A 21,431-nucleotide genomic window follows, 5' to 3' on the forward strand; every position below is an offset into this window, starting at 1 on the left:
CCTAGGGCGCTACAAGTTTACATGTCCTTCCCCGCCGCCTGGAAGGGACGCCACAAAGGGCAGACAACTGCAGTGCCTCTGTCCGGAGGTTCCTGGAGCTCCTGACACACACCTGCCCGGTGAGGGACTTTCTTCCACCTGGTCTTGCCCACCTGGTCCCTAGGAGGCAGGACCAAGAAGCCCACAGAATCCATGTTTATCTCAGGTCTTAACCCTGATTTCACGCTGACCTCTGATTCCATGTCAAAAACTACACTTTGGAGATTTTGAATCCTAACTTTCTTTACCAGGGCATGTTGCCTGAGCAAATTTCTATCCACGACATCTGATTCTGGCTTGATGATAATGATAATATTATCAGCACGACTGCCATCACTGCCTGATAATATTTTGTGAATGATCCTCTCATTTCTTTTAACTTTCCTGAAATGAATCTCACAGACGAGCAAGAGCCCAGAAAATGCACTTGGGTCCAGATGACACCTGATTGGCTCAGCATCTGTTTCTCAACGTCCAGAAGGAACTGAACACAAAGAGGAGAATGGGGCAGAAGACCCCTAAGAGGTGGATGTAAAATGACCATAAAATGAAACCATCCTGACATTCAAGTGGAGCCAGGAAAGAATCTGGATCAGCATATTTGGGGCACTAGAGAGGCTGAGGTGAGCTCTGCCTGAGGCTGTGGGTATGCGGATATTAGATGCGGAAGTCCTCCAAGCACAGGCTGCCATATTCACTTGATTTTTCCAACATTCGCTGCTGGGCATAGTCAAAAACTGATTGTTAAGTGAGTGAAAAAAGGAGTGAAAATCAGGAAAATCAGCATGGAAGAAGTTACATTGTACAGAAACGAGCTGACTCGTAGGTCTGAGATTGCTGCCCTTAGAAAGGCCTGGTGTGAAGATGACCCTTGGCTGGTGACTGGGAACTGGAATTCTGGGAATGTCCCCCCTGCAATGGATAAGAAGCTCACCATGCTGAACTCTATGAGCAACACTGTGTGCTGAACACCTGCTTTCTTCCAGGAGTCTGGGATTTTGAGAACACCCCAGGCACACGACTACATGATCAGCCTCCAGGACAAATTTTGAGCACCCAGTCTGTAATGAGCTCCCTGGTAGATGGTGTTTTGTGTCCATCTGCAGTCGCTTCTTTGCTGGGGGATTAAGGGCATCCCCGGGACTCGATGCAGAAAGCACTCTTGGAGCTTGCTCCTGACTTCCTCCAGACTCCTCCCCATGTGCGCCTCCCTGCGGTGATCTCGCTGCCTCCTTTTATGCTGTGATACCCCCAGGGGTGAGTACAGCACAACTGCGTGCAGAGGTCTGGAAGTCCTGTGCATGGCAGACCCTAACACACACACACACCATCAAGCATTCTATGAGATTAAGAAGAAAGATGATAACTTGGACAGTAGTTGGCTTGCCAAGTGGAATATTCAATCTGTGATTTTAATATCCTGCTATTTTATTGGGAGGGGAACCAACTTTTTCCCATGAGGAAGCCATGGCAAAATGAAAAGGAGACACTTTCCCCTACATCACCCCACTAATGTGTGTCCTGCTGTCCTGGGGTGGGAAACAGGGCCATTTCAGGCTGACCTAAGGATCCAGCACCTTCCTGACACACATCCATCCTACTCTAGAGAGGCTCCAGGCTAAGCTTTGCCACCACACTGTCTTGGCTGCTTCCTTGCCTAACTACTGCGTTAACATGTCAATCGCTGGGGGCTGATCTCCCTGGCTCAGGAGTTCAGAAATCAGAAGCCTACTTTTGTCTGCTTCAGGCTAGAATCTACAATGCAGTTTCTGATTCGGAGAGTGGGACTTTGTCTTCTTCCTGAAGGCTGAGAGTCAGCTCTCTGCTTGCTCTAAGTCTTCCCAGGTCTTGAGTGGTCCTTTCTGGAATTCTGGGTTTGGCTCATCATCTCACAGGAGCCTTCTCACCGTCCTGTGAGCTTCCTCTAGATCCGCAAACAACGCTGTAATTTTAATGACTTTCAGGGGGCGGTAGAGTGACCTGTAAAACCTATTTAGTGAGCATGCACTTAAATGGCAAAATTACAATCAATTAATGGTTTTTATAAAGAAAGAGAGCAGGACCCTCCCTTCCCATAAACTTGCACATGGAATGTGTTTTCCAGTTATTCTACTCCCCAAACTGTAGCGGAGTGACAATATTACACCTCTCCACCTTCTGCATGCCAGTCTGCCACACACCTTCTGTGCTAAGAATAATTTCCAGTGTTTGAAATGAGGCTCCCATTTGCTGAAAATCAGTATAGATTGATTGACAGATAGGGAGATGGAAGGATGGGTGGATGGATGGATGGATAGATAGGTAGATAGGCAGGTAATTTCTCCTACAGTTTCCATTTGGTCCCGTAAATTTATTTTTAGTGAATTTGTTAAAGAGATGCTTCCTTAATTCTGCAACTCTCCGGTGCCTTAAAAATCAAAGGTGGAGCTTTCAGGTGAGACAGTAGGTCAGCTCCTTAAATCTCTTTCCTTTTGCTCATAAGCACCTTGAGGGCAGAACGGGGTCTTGCTGCCCCGGCAACCTGAGCAGCTATGTAGGAGATTGCCTGGCAAATGTTCAGTGACTAAAAGTAAAATTAAAATGGAAGGGTCTGAAAAAGAGGGAAGATGGGCACACAGCAGTCTGTGTGCCCGCAGATACCGCGTCACCCCCCAGCTTCTCCCTCCCAGCCCCCGACAGCCGGGCTCCTCTGTCCTTGCAAAAGACAACACATCTCAGCAAATCTGCTTCTAGTTTAAGTCTGCTGAAATGTGCTTAAGGAAAACCTTGCTTCATACCTACTAGGTGATTATTTTCTCCACCCTAAAATGCAAAAACTTTCTTCAACAATCACGTCTTTTGTGAAACGCTCCCTTCCTCCCTGGGCGGAACCACTGCAAGGCGCTTGGCACTCCTGCCCCGCACAGCACAGCCATCTCCTCCTAAAGGCAGAAGCGTTGCCAGGGGCCTGGGGAGGGGGTGCTTCTTAGGGCACCAGCCCCGCCTTATCTGTGATGACAGACCCCAAGACTGTATCCCAAACCACAACCAATGTTTCCCGGGAAGTGACAAGTTGGTCTCCTTTGATATTTAATGTGGGCAGAAAATTGTTCACTTATACTCAAAATGCAGGAAGAAGAAAATCATCCTTGGACTCAAACTCATGGACCCTGAGAGATAAATTCTCCTGGAGTCACTAATAGAAGCGTTCAGATGGGAAATACTGTCACAGAAAATGGCCAGTGCTAGAGAGGAGGCAGATCCTCTGGGAACGGTAAAATGTTTGCCTCTTCCATTTTCCAAATCCGGTTACCCTGGGGCTGAGTCTTTGATGTAAATAGAGCTGAACCCCCAGGGAGGGTCTCAGGACTTTATCAGGGGAAACAGACACCCAACATGGGGCTCTCTCCTTGCTGGCCCCTCCATGGGGAAGAAATTCACAAGGAGCCAGAGAGAGAGATCTGAATGCAAAGCTGTTGATATTGTTCTTTTCCAGAATGGGGTCCTACGATGCCAGCTCACATCCGACCCAAACAAGGACATGTTTAAGGGGCCACATTAACATCTGATATGCAAAAGGCTCTCCTTTTTCGCTTAGTGGAAGAGAATGATAAAGGTGCTTTAAAAATGCTTCCAGACCCCCTCTGCTTGTTCTTCCCGGCTCCTTTCAGTCAGTAAGAAGCAGCAGTCAGGAGCCAGCCTATAAAGTGAGGACACTGCATGCACGGTGTGCGACTGTGCCCGAGGCATCTTCTCCCCACACGTTCAAGAGCCTCCTATCCATCAGCCATCCCCTGTGTCAGAGGCTGAGAGTGAAGGTCAACCACAAGGTGTCCTGTGGCCCCGGTGAGGAGCCCAGATGAGGAGCCCCGGTGGTGAGGAGCCCAGGAGGGCCGCGCGGCATCCCACACGACGAGCCTTTCCTACCCCTGGGGGATCACAGAGGCCTTCCCTTAGGCCTCTCTTAGCTTCATACCACAGAAGCCATGGCTTAAACAACAGACATTTGCATCTGATGGTTCAGAGGCGGGAGTCCAGGGTCAGGGTGGCCGCACAGTGGGGGTGGTGAGAGCTTTCGGAGTCGGGGTTGCACTCTGCCACCTGCTCACTGTGTCCTCCCTTGCTGGACAGAGAGTGCCCATCTCCTCTGACCAGGACACTAATCCCATCACGGGGGACCCACCCTCATGACCTCACCTAATCCAAATCACCCCTCAAATCACCACCTCCAAATACCATCCCTTGGGGGTTAGGGTTTCACGTGAAATTTTTTCTTTTTATGGCCGCACCCACGGCATATGGAAGTTCCGAGCTAAGGGTGGAATCAGAGCTGCAGCTGCCAGCCTATACCACAGCCACAGCAATGCGAGAGCCAAGCCACATCTGTGACCTACACTGCAGCTCACGGCAACACTGGATCCTTAACCTGAGTGAGGCCAGGGATTGAACCCGCATCTTCATGGATTCGAGTCAGGTTCTTAATCCACTGAGCCACAACGGGAGCTCCCCAGCATGAATTTTAAAGGGAAGCAGACATTCAGTCTGTGGCAAAACCAGCCAAGTGTTCCTTCCAAAGATTGTTCAAGATGAATGAACTCATTCACTTTCTTAACATCAGTGATCCAATGACTTCATAGGACAAAGAGGCACAACTTGATTCCCGAGTCCACATCAGGCCAACTCAAACCGCCCTGGGAAGAAATCAGTGCTGGATCTAATGCCTAATTCATGCACTAAGCTACTGCGTGCTCGTTGGTCCAGGTAGCCAGTGACACCACCTGCTCCTCTGGACAAGACAGACCCTGCCTGGGGTGCTCACCCCTGCAGGAACCCACCCAGCCCTTCACTCTCTGAACCCAGATAAGCGGCAACATCAGTACACTGTGCCAATAGAAATCTTGCTTCTTTTTACAGGAGCATGCCAGCCTTTTTTTTCCACTGGAAAGGAAAGCCTAGACAGCAGATACTCACTTATCTTAGCCAAGATTTGCAAGAGCCCTGGCCTTGAGTCTCAAGACTCACCTGTTAAAAGCAAGCTTTGGCTTCTCTGAACCCCCCAGGTGTGCTCTGGCCCCGTGAAGCTGAGCAGTAGCACCCAGACATCATCCGGGACAGGCCTCATCTACACAGGCCACCGCCTGCGCGAGCCCTGGAGCAGGGACCCCAGCCGGGCCCTCTCCTGACCTTACGGAAGCTCCCAGGCTAGGGGTCGAATCCGAGCTGCATCTGCTGGCCTACATCACGGCCACAGGAATTCGGAATCCAAGCTGCATCTGTGACCTTCACGGAAGCTCACGGCAACTTGTGGTCCTTAACCCACTGAGTGAGGCCAGGGATCAAACCCGAAACCTCATGGATGCTACTCGGATTCATTTCTGCTGAGCCACGACAGGAACTGCTCAGCGCTTTCTCAAGTCAGCCACTACCATATGGCTCAATCCCCCCCTCCACCCCAGCTTCCTTCTCTCTCTCCTCCCTCTCTCCCCCTCGGTCTCTCCCTGTCTTTCTCCCTCTTTCTCCCTCTCTCTCTTCCTCTCTCTCCTCTCCCTCCCTCCCTCCTTCTCTTTCTCCCTCTCTCTCTCTCCCCTGTGGAGCATCTTGGGAATAGCGTGTGTTTGTTTAAATGGCTTACTTACAAACAAATGAAACTTACTAGACTCGTATTCTTTAATGAGGGAAAGCATGCACAATATTAGTTTTCTGATACTCCTGTGAAAAAAGAAAAGCCCAGTGCTTAGCCACCATCCACGCTGCGTTGCTTTAAACATTTTGCCCAAGGGTAAAAGCTCTACGGCGCGACTGACGAGAGAACGTGGGGTCAGCAGTTATCAGCAAGATACCAACTGTCCATTTACACGTCAGCATCTTCTCCACTTACCAAATATAAAACGCCTCTCATTTTAATTAGGTCCATGTCAGAAGGAGAAACAAGTTCGAATAGATTACAAAACGGTAAAACGTGCATGGAAGCACATCGCCTTAGAGATACCTGGGAAACACAAGGATAGAGGTACGTATACAAATAGATAACCTCTGGTGGGTATTTCTATTTCTTACCCAGATGTCCCATCTCTCCTTTCAGGCACATGCTCCACTAAAGTCAGACATGGCCATGTGACTTGCTTCGCTGATTAAATATGAACAGAAGTGACAGGTGTCACCTCCACACAGACGCACTTAGAGGCAGTCTGTCATTTCCCTGGCTCTCTTCCCCTTCCAGGGCAGACGCGGAGGTCGCATCTTGGATGTTGTGATAAGAGGGTAGAGGCTCCATGAGCCCAGGCCCCTGCGTGTGGGAAATTTGCAAACATCACCCCAATTTCTCTCCTTCTCCGAACCCACAAGCCCTTGCCCTGTATATTCACATGCTCTCAACTCTGATTCTGGGTTCGGACAGACTGACATGTCATCCAACCTCTCCACCTGCTGTCAGGAAACTAAAATGACCCTCTAAAGAAAGCAATTAAGGCTGCTAAACAATCAAAAGTGACAAATAAAATGGCACAGGTGAATTTCTATTCTGATCACTGTGCTCACATTTCAGGTCTTAAGCTTAGTATTTTTTCAATACTCTAAGTTAACAAATTACTATGATTAATCAATGTAACAGCAAGGAATTTATTGTTCAGTGATGTGTGAGGAACTTCAAATTCACTGTGAAGATGATATTAAGGGAAGCTGAAAACATCTATCACATCCTACTTTACTGTAATGTGCTTTAAGGACCAAAGATTTAATCTTTGACTTGAACTTTTTAATGGTTTAATGATTTTTTAATGGTCCTTGTTGCAATAGTAACCTAGACAACCTACTGTCTAGCAAACCAATAAGCCAAAAACCAAAAATGCTCTGTCACCATGAGAGTTAGTTCCAATTTCTTTTTCTTTCTTTTTTCTCTTTTTGTTTTTTTAGGGCCTCACCGGCGGCATATGGAGGTTTCCAGACTAGGGGGTCCAATCAGAGCTGTAGCCACCAGGCTACATCACAGCCACAGCAACAAGGGATCTGAGCCATGTCTTCGACCTACACCACAGCTCATGGCAACACCAGATCCTTAACCCACTGAGCAAGGCCAGGGATCGAACCCGCATTCTCAGGGATGCTAGTAGGGTTGGTTAACCGCTGAGCCACAATGGGAACGCCCCAATTTCTTTTTTTTTCTTTTTAGCCTTGCCCTCAGCCTACAAAGTTCCCCAGCCAGGGATGGAACCCAAGCCACAGCACTGACAATGCTAGATGCTTAACCCACTGAGCCACCAGGGAACTCCAGCTCCAATTTCTTATCTCTCTAAACTGACACAGGTTGGTGTATTCAAAAGTTACATTGAAGTGCACAAGGACATGTAAAGGAAATCAGTTGTTTATAACGCATTGCGCCACCTCCTTGCACATCACGACTCTTTGCCTCCAGCATCCAAAGGTCGCTATCCAAAGCGGGAAAAATGAGCCAGCGGGCCTTTCCAGGTAAGGAGCAAGGACCCAGCTTAAAAACCACAAGAAGAGCCACCGCAGCTTCTTAGAAACTGGAAGATAAGTCATATCATTCCTAGATACCAAAAAGAAACCAGGAAAATTTTTATGTATGAATATTTACATATACAAATATATGTATTTCAGTGCTGAATACACACCCCAAATAGAATCTTCAAGCAAAGAGACTAGAGATACCACATGACTCTAGAGACATTTGAAAGGGTGAGAACAGTAAGAAATCAGCGTTTCCAGGTTCCAGATTATAGAGAATAGCAGAAAAGCAGTCCTGAGGTTTCTAGAGACGCAATAATCCTACGTCCCTATTTCCAGGAGCAGAAATAAAACCAAAACTTCCTTCAAAGAGTAACGCGATGCTTCCACACGCAGTGCCACTGTCCATCACTATCCATCGCTGGATTCACGGAAGAGTGAGCGGAGCCACATAAACCAGCAGAAAACGCTGATACCACGTTCAGTGAGAAAACCGCACCAACTGAAGCAGACTCATTCACACTGCGATGCGCGGAGCTGGAGACCCGACTCGAGGCCGCTTACCTGAGATGAGTGAGACGGTGTCTTTCTCCCACGAGACGACGCTGACGTACGCCTCCACCGACGAGGGGATAATGCACTTGAAGACCGCGACATTGCCTCTCATGGTTTTCTGGTCCTCCACACGGACTGTATAGGGCTCCCGTAAAACTGGAAGGCAGAGAAGAGGGCCCTGGTGACACACCTGGGCGCATTCTCAGAGCAGTTCATCCAAAGACACAGTGTATCTGACACAGAGTAACGACACCCAGCATATATGTTGGAAAAAAATATGAAGCCTCCATTTCACGTCTTGAAGACTTTCATCCTGTTAACAATAAATACACCAAGAACTACAGGGCACGTGTACACCGATACCCAGCTCATCTACCACCAAATGCATCTGCACCTGGGAAGCAGTTTCCCAAACAGAAGCTACAATAATGGGAATCGTCCCTCTGTGTCCTCAGATGATCAAGGGGAATATTTCAGACTATCAAGAACAGGAATTTAAATAGATTCATCTGTGCCATATTTTAGATTCCACATGAGTGACCACGTATGGCATTTGTCTTTCTCTTTCGGACTTACTTCACTTGGTATGGGAATCACGAACCTCTCTACAGAACAGAAACGGACTCACAGACATAGAGAGCAGACGTGTGGTTGCCAAGGGGGAGGAGAAGGGAGTGGGATGATGGGGACCTGGGGCAAGAAGATGCAAACCATCCATTTAAAATGGATAAGCCATGAGGGCCTACTGTACAGCACCACGAACACAGTCCAGTCTCTTGGGACAGACCATGGTGGAAGGTGGTATGAGAAAAAGTGTATAGATATGCATGACTGGGTCACTGTGCTGTACAGCAGAAATTGACACAACACTGTAGACCAACTACAATAAAAATAAAATTAAATCAAAATAAATAAATAAATACAAACAAAGCTCTCAATACCCCAAATCCCTACCACCACCATTTACTCTGGAATTCCGGTTCCCTTCAGGGGAATTCATTTTCAGTGGCTTTTTTCTGAAACCATTTAGCTATTCTCAGAATATAAGTGCTCCTATAAGTTGGTAAAATAAACATGTCTCCAAGGCTGGGGGGAAAAAAAAAGGAATTTAAAAATCGAGAAAGGCAACCTCTCCTGGGAATCCCTGAAATGATGTGACAATTAAAGTAACTCTAAGAAAGTGGGAGTTCCCATCGTGGTGGAGTGGTTAACGAATCCGACTAGGAACCATGAGGTTGCGGGTTCAGTCCCTGGCCTTGCTCAGTGGGTTAAGGGTCCGGCTTTGCTGTGAGCTGTGGTGTAGGTTGCAGACGTGGCTCGGATCCCACGTTGCTGTGGCTCTGGCGTAGGCCGGTGGCTACAGCTCCGATTCGACCCCTAGCCTGGGAACCTCCATATGCCGCAGGAGCAGCCCAAGAAATAGCAAAAAAGACAAAAAAAAAATAAAATAAAAATAAAATAACTCTAAGAAAGTGATTTTGTTTTGTCTTTTTTTTTTCAGTGCTGCACCTGCATATGGAAATTCCCAGGCTAGGGGTCGAATCAGAGCCACAGCTGCCAGCCTATACCACAGCCAAGCAACAAGGGATCCGAGCCATGTCCACAACCTACACCACAGCTCACAGCAACACTGGATCCTTAAGCCACTGAGCGAGGCCAGGGATCAAACTCACATCCTCATGGATACCAGTCCCTGAGCCACAATGGGAACTCCAGAAAGTGAACTTTCTTTTACAACAGTAGTAAAGCTGTTTTGAAAACAATCCTTTGCTCCCCATCACTGAGGAAAGGATGCTGAGAAGAAAGGCTGCCCAACCCTCCCACCAACAGGCATGGCCCAGGAAGTGCTCAGAGGGCACTTCCACAAACCCATGTCTGGGCTCGAGGCAGGGGGTGCTGAGGTCCAGGGCCCATCCAGCAAGCCCAGCTGCTGGGGTGCAAATCCAGACCCTACTGCTTAGACAGTGAGCAAGTGCTCTTGCTACTGTATCGCGGAGATTTCAATTAAAGTGTCTACCAAGTAAGTGGCCGTGCCGACTTAATCAGTTCATGAGGACAGAGCACCCAGAGCCATGCCTGCGTGCCCAGTTGGATAAAGCTACTTGGAGATGGTGGAGCCCTTCTCCCGGCGTGTGGAAGACCCCTGCCTCCAGGATAAGGAGACCTTGGGCTGTCTCATCCAGTTTATGTTTCCCTCCAGCTCTACTGCTCTATAAATACGGCTGTGAGCCTGATTTTTCCAGTTTTATCTGAAATGAAATGGTTGGGATAGGAAGGTTTTTGGTGGTTTTTTTTTTGCCTTTTCTAGGGCTGCTCCCAAGGCACACAGAGGTTCCCAGGCTAGAGGTCTAATTGGAGCTGTAGCCGCCGGCCTACACCACAGCCACAACAACTCGGGATCCAAGCCACGTCTGCAACCTACACCACAGCTCACAGCTGCATCCTTAACCCACTGAGCAAGGCCAGGGACCGAACCCACAACCTCATGGTTCCTAGTCGGATTTGTTAACCAATGAGCCACGACGGGAACTCCAGGAAGGTCTTCGAAGTCTGAATTCTGTGTGTCTGCGATTTCCCAAGATAGCCACAGAGACAAATTATCTTCCCATCTAATCAGCTCTCTTAACGTTTCAGTCAGTTTTTGAACAAATATGTGTCAAGAAAACTGGCCATGAAATTAATTTCAAAAGGAATTAATATACCAACAGAGAGAAGAGTGAGTTTCTAAAGGGAAATCTCCATTATAACAGGCTTCTTCCAGAGTAAATAATGCTCTAGAAGAAGCACTTCCAAGACAGGTTGCAAGCTCTGTGCTAAACGTTTTCCTAGCAGAATGTGTTATTTAGCAAGAGCATCAGTAAGAGAACTGTCTCAATACTTAATATTAGTTCTTTAACGACTTCCCAATTTGGAGAATTGTCTTCATTCCTATCTCAAGCCAGGGAGACTCAGAAGCTTAGGAATCGTCTGAGACCCTCATCTCTGTACTATGTGATGTCCGGGTGGCAATTCCATCTGCACGAGGTCCCCAGGGACCTCGGGAGCCTGACCCCAGAAGCATCATCATTATGCACAGAAGGGAAAACTGATTGCACAGGAAAACACAGCCCTTTGGGGGGAGAGGAGGTCTGTGGTCCTAAGTTGGAAAGAAGCAACAAAGAACCAGAGCAACTGATCAAACTCATCCATGAGTGAGAATTTGATCAAACTCACCCATGAATGAGAATTTGGTCCCAGTGGAGAGTGGAAGACGGACAACAGGAAAGGGGGCAGAGAAGAGAAGAAAGCAGGGACAGGACTACACAGGGAAGGCCTGCCTCAAGGAGCCCATATCCCGGGTCTGGGCCACCTAAGCAGGTGTACGCGTCCAATTTAAGTGTGCTTGTCTGCATGATGTTTGTTTCTAAGCTATAAACCGCTCCGTTTTCCCAAACCTTCAGTAAACAAATGCCACAGATGGCAGGGGATTTTTAACGGAAAGGGAAAGGAGCCAAGTTCTCTGTCTCAGCCAGGAAAGGGCAGAGAAGAGCGAGAATGCCCAGGAGCGATGGAGGAAGGGCCTTCCCGCCAGGATGCCGTCGTGCACCGGGCCTCGTCACTGGACTCACAAACCTGGATTTGGGGACCTTCCCTGTTCAGACCCCAAATCCCACATCCTGAGAACCCTCAAGCCTGGGGACCTGCAACATTCCGGCACGGCCTCTCCTCTTCAGCACGGGGACACTGCAGCAATCGCAGGTGACCGTCTCTGTGACTCTGCCTCCTCCCCACCCCCCAAGCCAGCCCCAGCCGGACCTTGTGCAAGCAGGGCTACAACCATGGCGCCTGAACCCCATCCAGCTCAGAGAGGATGGGATGGGGATGGAGATTCTCCACTCCGCTCCCTAGATCCTTCACTCCGCAATGAGAGACCATGCACCCAGCCCTTGAAAAACTTACCTTACAACTTTCACAACGCTTGGCACATATTAAGGTACTCAATCACCATTTGAGGAATGAATGTGTGAAAACAAAGAACTTCCCCCCACCTTTTTTTGTCTTTTTAGAGTTGCACTTTCGGCATATGGAGGTTCCCAGGCTAGGGGTCGAATTGGAGCTGTAGCTACCAGCCACAGCAACGCAGGATCCAAGCCACGTCTATGACCTACACCACAGTTCATGGCGATGCTGGATCCTTAACCCACTGAGCAAGGCCAGGGGTTGAACCCGTGTCCTCGTGGATGCTAGTCGGGTTCGCTAACCGCTGAGTCACAATGGGAACTCTGGGAGAGTTTCTATTTTGAAAGTATTTCTAACCTGACTATAGGTGAATGTTTCATCAGCATTTGAATTTACAGCCATTATCTATTTTTCCAAAAAAGCAATTTGGGTCCCCATTAGTGATTTCCTTCTTATTACTGAGAAATTAATATGTTATATCTGAGGTGCCCATAATTTAAGAAGTCGACGCCTCTAACTATTGGGACGTGACTTTCACAGCATAACCTACATCTCTAAGGTCATCGTAAGCCTTGCAAGAGACTTGTATAGATTTAGTCTTCGATCTACATCCAAGTACTAATTACGGTCGTTCCCTCAGTGACTATGGAAGATGGGCTGCAGGCTCCCCCAGCCTCCGCAGATACCAAATTCGATGGATGCTCCAGTCCCTTGCAGAGCCTGGGGTAGTACACTCAGCCCTCCTCATCCACAGATCTGGGCCTGGGGACACTGAGGACCGACTGCATGGAACAGAAACCCAAATCAGGCCAGAACGAATCACTGTTGGAAGTGTGTTTGGCATTTCTTTACAAGACAGTGTTACTGAGGCATTGCGCTCTGTGCCCTAAGCTGGGGGCCGCCCAGGAGCAGACACTGAGATGAGGAGCAGGGGCAAAGGGAGGGGCTGAGGACATGCTCCCAGGGGAGGCGGTGAGAGGCTGGGGGAGGCAAGGCAGGCAGGAAAAGCAGGGGAGCCAGGGAGCACTTCAGAGGAAGCCCCAGCCTGATCCCGACGGGGCTCTGAACATGTTAAACCACAGGGCGCCCCCTCCATGCCAGGAGCTGGGACTCTGTATTCTTTTTTTATGGCCGCACTGGTGACATACGGAAATTCCCAGGACAACATGGCACCAGGTCAGGGACTGAACCTGCCCCTCCGCAGCAACCCAAGCCACTGCGGTGGGATTCTTAACCTACTGTGCCACAGTGGGAATTTCTGGAATTCTGTATTCTGATAGCTTGTCACCAGCCTGGGGCTGGTCCCAGGGGCACGGCATTCCCAGGCATCCCCAACTCTCTGCAAGCAGCAGCTCCAGGGACATGCAATCCTCCGAAGGCTGCAAATCCGAGTTCTTAGCACCAGCCCACAGACTTGGGGGAGCCTGACTCAAGGGCTGTCAACAGCGACCACCATAGTCATGTCAGTGCCCTCCGTCAAGTCTACAAGCCGAGAGCTCCTTCTTAAGATCGAAAGTGCCAAGAGGACCGGAAGAGGGGACCTACAGCGACGGGACTTTGGGGGAAAGTCAGGCATACATACTGAGCAAGGGACCGTGCAGCCCATCTGCACTGCCAATACCCACCCTCTCCTTAAACTTCATCCTTTGAAGTGGAAGAACCTTTACAACGTAAGTATTAGTAAATAAGGAATAGTCTATTTCATATTTTGCTGTGAAGATTAATTTAACCACACAGGGTCAACTGCATAATTTGTGGGGCCCAGAGCAAAATGAAAATCCAGGGCCCTTATTTGAAAAGGAGGAAAAGTATCACTAAACATCCTGAAAATAGGAGTTCCCGTCATGGCGCAGTGGTTAACGAATCCAACTAGGAACCATGAGGTTGTGGGTTCAATCCCAGACCTTGCTCAGAGGGTTAACGATCCGGCGTTGCCATGAGCTGTGGTGTAGGTCGCAGATGCGGCTCGGATCCCGCGTTGCTGTGGCTCTGGCGTAGGGCAGTAGCTACAGCTCCGATTCGACCCCTAGCCTGGGAATCTCTATATGCCACCGAAAGTGGCCCTAGAAAAGGCAAAAAGACAATACATAAATAAATAAATTAATTAATTAATAAAATAAAATAAAACATATTGAAAATAAAATGTCTTTCTTCTGTGGTCTTTCTTTGAACACTTTTTTTTTCCACTTAACACTGTACTCCTTGAGACATAGGGATAATGCAGACCCTCCCAGGTTCCCAGGACCCCACTTCAGGCCTTGGTGACACAGTCCCCCAGTTGCCTGGCCTGCTTCCTGTCAGTTGCTGTGCTGGTGTGCCACGCCCTTGACCAGGGATGGGAAAAGCAGTCTCCCCTTCCCACACGCACGTTGCCACAACCCACGATGGACAAGGGACCCCTAAGGGGGGGGTGTAACCTCCATGCCTGGACATCCATGGTCTCTGGATGGGAGGTGGGCAAGGAGCTTATCCATACCAAGTTTCTTGCTAATGCACTGTGCTGCTGCTGGCCTGGGGCAGCCTCCACCATGCCCACTTCAGAGTGTGTGCACCCACTCCACCCTGCCCCTGCCCAGGCCTCCATCCAGATGCAGAGAGTGCCAGCATTCACTGACGGTCAAGGAGGAGGGGATTGGGAAGGGCTCTGGGCCCTGGGTGGCAGAGGCAGCTAGTAGTCACTGGGTAGGGTTAGGAAGCTGGAGGTAAAAATGAGACTTGGGGCACCTAGAGCCTGGGAAGGGGGAGCAGAGGACCCCCTTCCACCGGCCAGGGGTGGCATGCCTCAGGACCCTACAAGAGCTGAAGCGCTGGGCCTCTGAGAGCATGTCCCATTACACTTCACTCACACAAATGACAGATAAAAGCACATTTCAAGATGGCAGTGGGAGCTTGAAGTCTGAGCACAGGGCCCTCGGCACAGGGCGCCATTCCATGAAGTCAGCCCTGATCCCAGTTGTGTCTGTGCAGCAGTAAGAGGGTGAGGGGATGGGAGGGAGGGTTAAGGAGAAGCCTGGAGGACGGGGCATTGCCAAGAAGGCAGGTCCTCTTCTGATAGGCTGGATTCAGATGGTCCCTAACCCCCTTGGACCCCATGTTCCAAGTGATGAAGCGTAAACAAACGTCCATGTGCTGGATTCCTCGGGAACACCAGGGGGCTCTGGGCAGGTAGGAGGCTGATGCCTGATCCCTTTCCTGTTGGAGAAATGGTTATCTGAGGAAAAATGTGACCCCACGCACAGTGTCACTTGTATAGAAATCTGCTCGTTTTTTGGGGTTTTTTGCTTTTCTATTTTGTTACTGATGACTTAATAAATTGGGAATTTTCTTAAATAATCAGTTACATCTTGACCATATCCTCATGCCAAGCCCTGTCTCAGGGACTAAAGACATCCTCACATTTCATGAAATAATTAGCTGCAGAAGGAAAGGAAATTCACATGGCAGAACAACTAGAAGAAAACAAAGACTAAAGTGCCCAAGACTGAAAGGAGCTGGAGGTAATGGGCATTTGGGGAAGGATGGAACTTGGGTGCCTTTCAGGGAAGGAGGCATTTGAGCTCATCCTGAAGGACAGGAGGGACCCAGCAGGCAGAAAGGAAAAAGGGAAAAGAGCAAAGGTGAAAAGGAGCACAGAATACTCCAAAAACAATGAGACACTGGCCCAGTACTGTTGAGTTCAACGGGCCTCCCAACCCCAACTCCTGTGAAGAGCCAACACCAGGCTCAAAAGGGCCTCTACTTCCTTCATCTGAAAATGGGAATAACTACTTCACACAGCCATGCAGTTCAAGCAGAGAACATCATAGAAAAGACACATGCACCCACATGTTCATTCCAACCCTATTCACAATAGCCAAGACATGGAAACAACAACCCAAATGTCCATTGACAGATGATTGGATTAGGAAGATGGGGTATATATACACAATGGAATACTACTCAGCCATAAAAAAGAATGAAATAACGCCATTTGCAGCAACATGGATGGAACTAGAGACTCTCCCACTGAGCAAAGTAAGTCAGAAAGAGAAAGACAAACACCCTATGATATCACTCATATCTGGTATCTAATATACAGCACAAATGAACCTTTCCACAGAAAGGAAAATCATGGACTTGGAGAATAGGCTTCTGGTTGCCCAGGGGGAGGGGGAAGGAGTGGGAGGGACTGGGAGCTTGGGGTTAATGGATGCAAACTATTGCCTTTGGAATGGACTAACAAGGAGATCCTGCTGTGTAGCACTGAGAACTATGTCTAGATACTTACAACGCAGCACGACAATGGAAGAAAAAAATTATGTATACATGTATGTATAACTGGGTCCCCATGCTGTACAGTGGGACAAAAAAGTGTGTGTTGGGGGAAATAACAATAAAAAATAAATTTAAAAAAAGAGAGAACATCTTTATGGACCTGGCACAGCACCTAGCACGAGATCTCTTTATTCACGGAGTGTCTCTGACTTTGGCCAGAGGAGCCTCCCTGAGCCACCATAAGCTGAAATAGGAGACGTCCTCTGAAGACAGGGGGGGCTCTGAAAGAGCAAGGGGTCTGGGGAAGAGGACCACAGCCCGTCTCTCTCATTCTGGATTCATCCTTCTCTTCTCTCCCAGACAGCCTCCTCTGCTTTTCTGGGCTGCTTGGAGGATGGAGGGTGCCTGGCCCAGAGTTTCCAAAATCTCTCTCTCCAGATTTCAGTTTCAAATTCAGAGGGCACAGGACTGGAGAGACTAGCTTGGTTAACTGCCATCCCTACGTACAATCACCTGAGACCATTGTCACTGTGAATGGAATTCAAGCCCATTTTGCAAGATGTGTATGAAACTGTGGAGACAATTAAGGAGGCTGTTGTGGGCTGGCCAGAGAGGTACAGAGAAGCCCAGCATATGAGCAGCTAGCATTAGCTACTGTTATTACATGGACGTCAAGACTGCTCCTTAGGTCAGACATGTGCTATCTCTTACTTTTTCTTTCTAAGATATAATTGGCATTCAATAGACTCTGCACATTTACTGATGTTTTATCATATATCCACACCCACGAAGCCACCACCATAGTCAAGATAAAAGCAGATCCGTCATCCAGAAGTTTCCGTATTCTCCTGTGTAATCCTTCCCACTCCCTTCACAGGCACCCACTCATGGGCTTTCCATCATTATGGATTAGTTTGCATGTCTTAGAGTTTATGTAAATGGGGTCTTAGACCACATATGTTCTTACCTGGCTTCTTCTACCCAGCATGACTATTTTGAGATTCCTCTCTGCTATCGTTTTATCAATAACCCATTCCTTTTCATCCACAATTTGTTTACTCGTTTATCTGCTGATGGGCTTTGACCCCCTTTCGGCTATTACAATGAAAGCTGCTACGAGCATTCTTGTACAACGCCGTAGCGACACACACTTTGGATAAGTACCTAAGAAGAGAATGGATGGAACCCATGGCAGGTGTTTCTCTTTTTAAGAAACTGCCACACTGCTTCCCATTCCCATTCCCATCAGTTTACGAGAGTCCCAGGTGCTGCACACTCTCACAAACACCTGCTCTGGTCACTGCTTTTAAATTAAGCATGTTGAGGTGTCTACATCATGGTGGTTTTAATTTGCATTTCCTTGCGATTAATGATGCTAAGCATCTTTTTATGTGCTAACTAGCCATGGCATATGTTTTTATTGCAATATCTCTCTAAATCATACCCATTTTTAAAAAACTTTCTGAGCTAATTCAAATTCTTTTAATAGATATGAGGCGATTCTGTTTATTTCTTCCTCAATGAGTTTTGGCATTTTATGTCTCATTTCATCTAAATTGTTGGATTTATTGACATACATATATTTTTAATATTCTCTTATTATAATTTAAGTATCTGTAGAATGACTACAGTAGAATATTGATGGTTGTAACTGATTATAGCTGTAGGATAGTAGTGCAGCCTCTTTCATTCTTGACATTTATACTTTGTCTTCTCTCTTATTTTCCTCTTAGGTATGGCCATTTTATCAATTTTATTTATTTTATTGAGTTTTTTCAAAGAAACAATTTTTGACTTTATAACTTCCTGTTTTATAACATAATGATTTCCACTCTGATTTTTATTATTTCCTTCTTGCTATTTTTATTTTAATTTGCTCTTTTTTTATGCAGTTAAGATCACTATTTGAGACAATTTTTCATTTCTTTCTTTTTTTTTTTGTCTTTTTTTCTTCTTCTTCCTTTTTTTTTTTTTTTTTTTTTTTTTTTGGTCATTTTTGGGCACAGCACATGGAGGTTCCCAGGCTAGGGGTCAAATCGGAGCTGTTGCCGCCAGCCTGCACCAGAGCCACAGCAACACCAGATCCGAGCCATGTCTGTGACCTTCACCACAGCTCACAGCAACGCCAGATCCTTAACCCACTGAGCAAGGCCAGGGATTGAACCCGCATCCTCATGGATCCTAGTCGTGTTCGTTAACCACTGAGCCACGATGGGAACTCCACTTTTCATTTCTAATGTCAGTTTTTAGAACCACAAATTTCTCCCCCTAAGCACTACTTTAGTGCTATTCCCCAAATTCTCAGATATTGTAGTTGTATTCTTTTCAAAATACTTTCTCATTTATCTTCAGCTTTTTCTTTGACACAGATTATTTAGAAATGTGTTATTTAGTATCCAAATTTTGGGGGATTTCACAGATATCTTATTGTTAGTGTTTCTAATTTAATTCTATTGTGGTCAAAAAACATACCTTAGGAGGTCCTACTGTGGCTCAGCAGGTGAAGAACCTGACATAGTGTCCATAAGGATTCGGGTTCAATCCCTGGCCTCAGGTAGTGGCTAAGGATCCAGCACTGCCGGAAGTTGCAGCAGAGGCCACAGATGTGGCTCAGATCTGGTGTCGCTTTGACTGTGGCATAGGCTGGTAGCTACAGCTTCAATCTGACCTCAAGGCCAGGAACTGCCATATGCTGTAGGTGCATCTGTAAAAAGGAAAAAAAAAGAAAAGAACATATTTTATATGACTTAATTTTTTAAAACTTCATCTGAGACTTCATAATATGATTTATTATGGTAAACTGTGTTCTTGAAGAGAGTGTGTATTGCGCTTTCACTGACTGAAGTGTTTGTATGTAAACGTCAAATGCTTTTTCTGCATCTATTGAGATGATCACGTGGTTTTTGACTTATTTAGTTAATGTGGTGTATGACATTGACTGATTTGCATATGTTGAACCATCCCTGTGAACATGGGATGAATCCCACTTGGTCATGGTGTATGATCTTTTTTATATGTTGTGGGACTCGGTTGGCTAAAATTTTTTTGAGAATTTTTGCATCTACATTCATCAAAGATGTTGGCCTATATTTTCTTTTTTAGTAGTATCTTTCTCTGGTTTTGGGATTAGGGTGATGGTGGCTTCACAGCATGTCTTTGGGAGTGTTCTGGAATCTAATATATAGCACAAATGAACCTATCTACAGAAAAAAAAAACAAACTCATGGACATGGAAAACAGACTTGTGGTTGCCGAGGTCGGGGGGAGGGTTGGATGGATGGGGAGTTTGGGGCTAGTAGATGCAAACTCTTGCATTTGGAGTGGATGAGCAGTGAGATCCTGCTGTGTAGCACAGGGAACTATACCTAGTCACTTGTGATGGAGCAGGATGGAGGATGATGTGAAAAAAGAATGGATATATATGTGTATGACTGGGTCACTTTGCTACACAGCAGAAACTGACAGAACACTGTAAACCAACTATAATAAAAATTTTTTTAAAATAAATAAATGTCAATCTGTTGATTTACAGTGCCATTCAAGTATCCTTTACTCTTGCTCATTTTCTGGCTATTTCTGCTGGTTATTAAGAAAGACTTACTGAAATCTCCAACTATAAATTTTGATTTGTCTGTTTCTTCTTGCAGTTCTATCAGTTTTTACTTCACGTATTTTAAAGTTCTCTTGCAAAAAGTTTATCATAGTCATCCCCTCTTAATTGACCTTTTTAAAAACATAATGACCTTCTTTAGCCCTGGTAATATTCTTTGCTCTGAAATATACTTTGAAATATGCTTTGATATTAACAAACTTAATCCAACTTTCTTTTGATATCTTCTTTTACTTAGATTGATTTGATTGATGATTTGATTATCTGATATTTTGTCTGTGAGCTGTTGTTTCGAGTAAAAGGATAAATTTGGTCTCTGCTACTGAATCTTGGCCATAAGCAGAAGCCCCAGCCAAACGCAATAACCCACAGTTTACTATGGAGCAAACAACCACCAGAAATACTTTGATCTGCCCCAGGTCACAGAGCTGATTACCGTTTTCTAGGTGGATATACAGCGTGGGCAGGGCTGTGCTGTTTCAAGTGGTCCATCTGCATTTCTGTCCTTAGAACAAAAACGGCAGGAAAGCATTTTGTGTGAAGGAGAACTAGGATTGCTAATTAAGGAGACACGATGGATGAAACTTCCCTGTCTTGCTCACAGCCAGACCTAAGTCAAAAGTGAAAACTGTTCGGAAGAATTCCCCGTGCTTCCAAAGGGGAGATTATGAGGCTATTTTACCTAATGGATTATTCCAAGAAAACCCCAATGCCAATCTAGTGGGACATGTAGACACTTAAGAAGACCTCAAACACAGGAGGATAGCCCTGAGTTTGTGTTCGTGCTTCTCAAACCTGCACTACAGCCGTCACTGGCCCACCTGCCCCTGGCAACAGCCATCCCATTTTATACCAGCATCTACATAAAAATGATAAAAGCAGACTTTCAAGCACCCAGTAACTAATCTAAAAGACTCTTACAACCATAATGTGTTCATAATAAGAAGTGACATTAAATGAGAAAAGAAATTTCATTAGAGCCACATGACTCTCCATCTTATAAGCTGAAACTGAGACAGCATCCGGTGTAGAATGGGCTGAGGTTGTCAAAGACACCGGCACACAGAGACCCCCAGAGAACTCTGTGGAAGGGGGCAGGGGAGATGCCAGACAAGATGATGGAATTTCTTTACAACTCACGTGGCTGTGCAAAAACAACCAATTCTATGACAAATTTAGAAAATAGCAGTTAAAATAGAAGTCAGTAATTAATTCTTTTATATGACAGGAAACCCAAGACAAAAATAGCGATTAACACGTACAAGTACAGCTATTTGAAGCTGCGGGTTTTACGAGAAGGGGTACTTTGTAGTTTATAGATATGTTTTTATAAGGCATCATTAAACTTGTCAGCCTGCCAGGTACAAGGCATTCACTATGTCTCCTTGTTTGTCAGGTTTAGAAGTTCCTTACAAATTGCATTTGCTTAATTTTAATTATTTGGGGCATCAACTTTTCATATCTCTTGATTAAAGCCTATCTTTTTCTTCCTTGCTTAGGTGCATTTTTTGTGCATGTCGCGGAATTCACGAGCATGTCACAGAGATCAAAATAGAGTTGGGCGACGAGGAGCTAGCGGATGAGTCACAGT

At 46.5% G+C, this 21,431-nt stretch overlaps 1 protein-coding gene across 1 annotated transcript in view; it reads right to left on the reverse strand.

Moving 5' to 3' along the window:
- Positions 1–21,431, reverse strand: part of DSCAM (DS cell adhesion molecule) — a 725,315-nt gene that overhangs the window by 599,465 nt on the left and 104,419 nt on the right. The window contains 1 exon segment of the mRNA XM_021071497.1: positions 8,047–8,193. Coding sequence (XP_020927156.1) covers positions 8,047–8,193 — 147 coding nt within the window.

Source organism: Sus scrofa, chromosome 13 (genome assembly GCF_000003025.6).
Source record: "Sus scrofa isolate TJ Tabasco breed Duroc chromosome 13, Sscrofa11.1, whole genome shotgun sequence".
NCBI classification, from domain to species: domain Eukaryota; kingdom Metazoa; phylum Chordata; class Mammalia; order Artiodactyla; family Suidae; genus Sus; species Sus scrofa.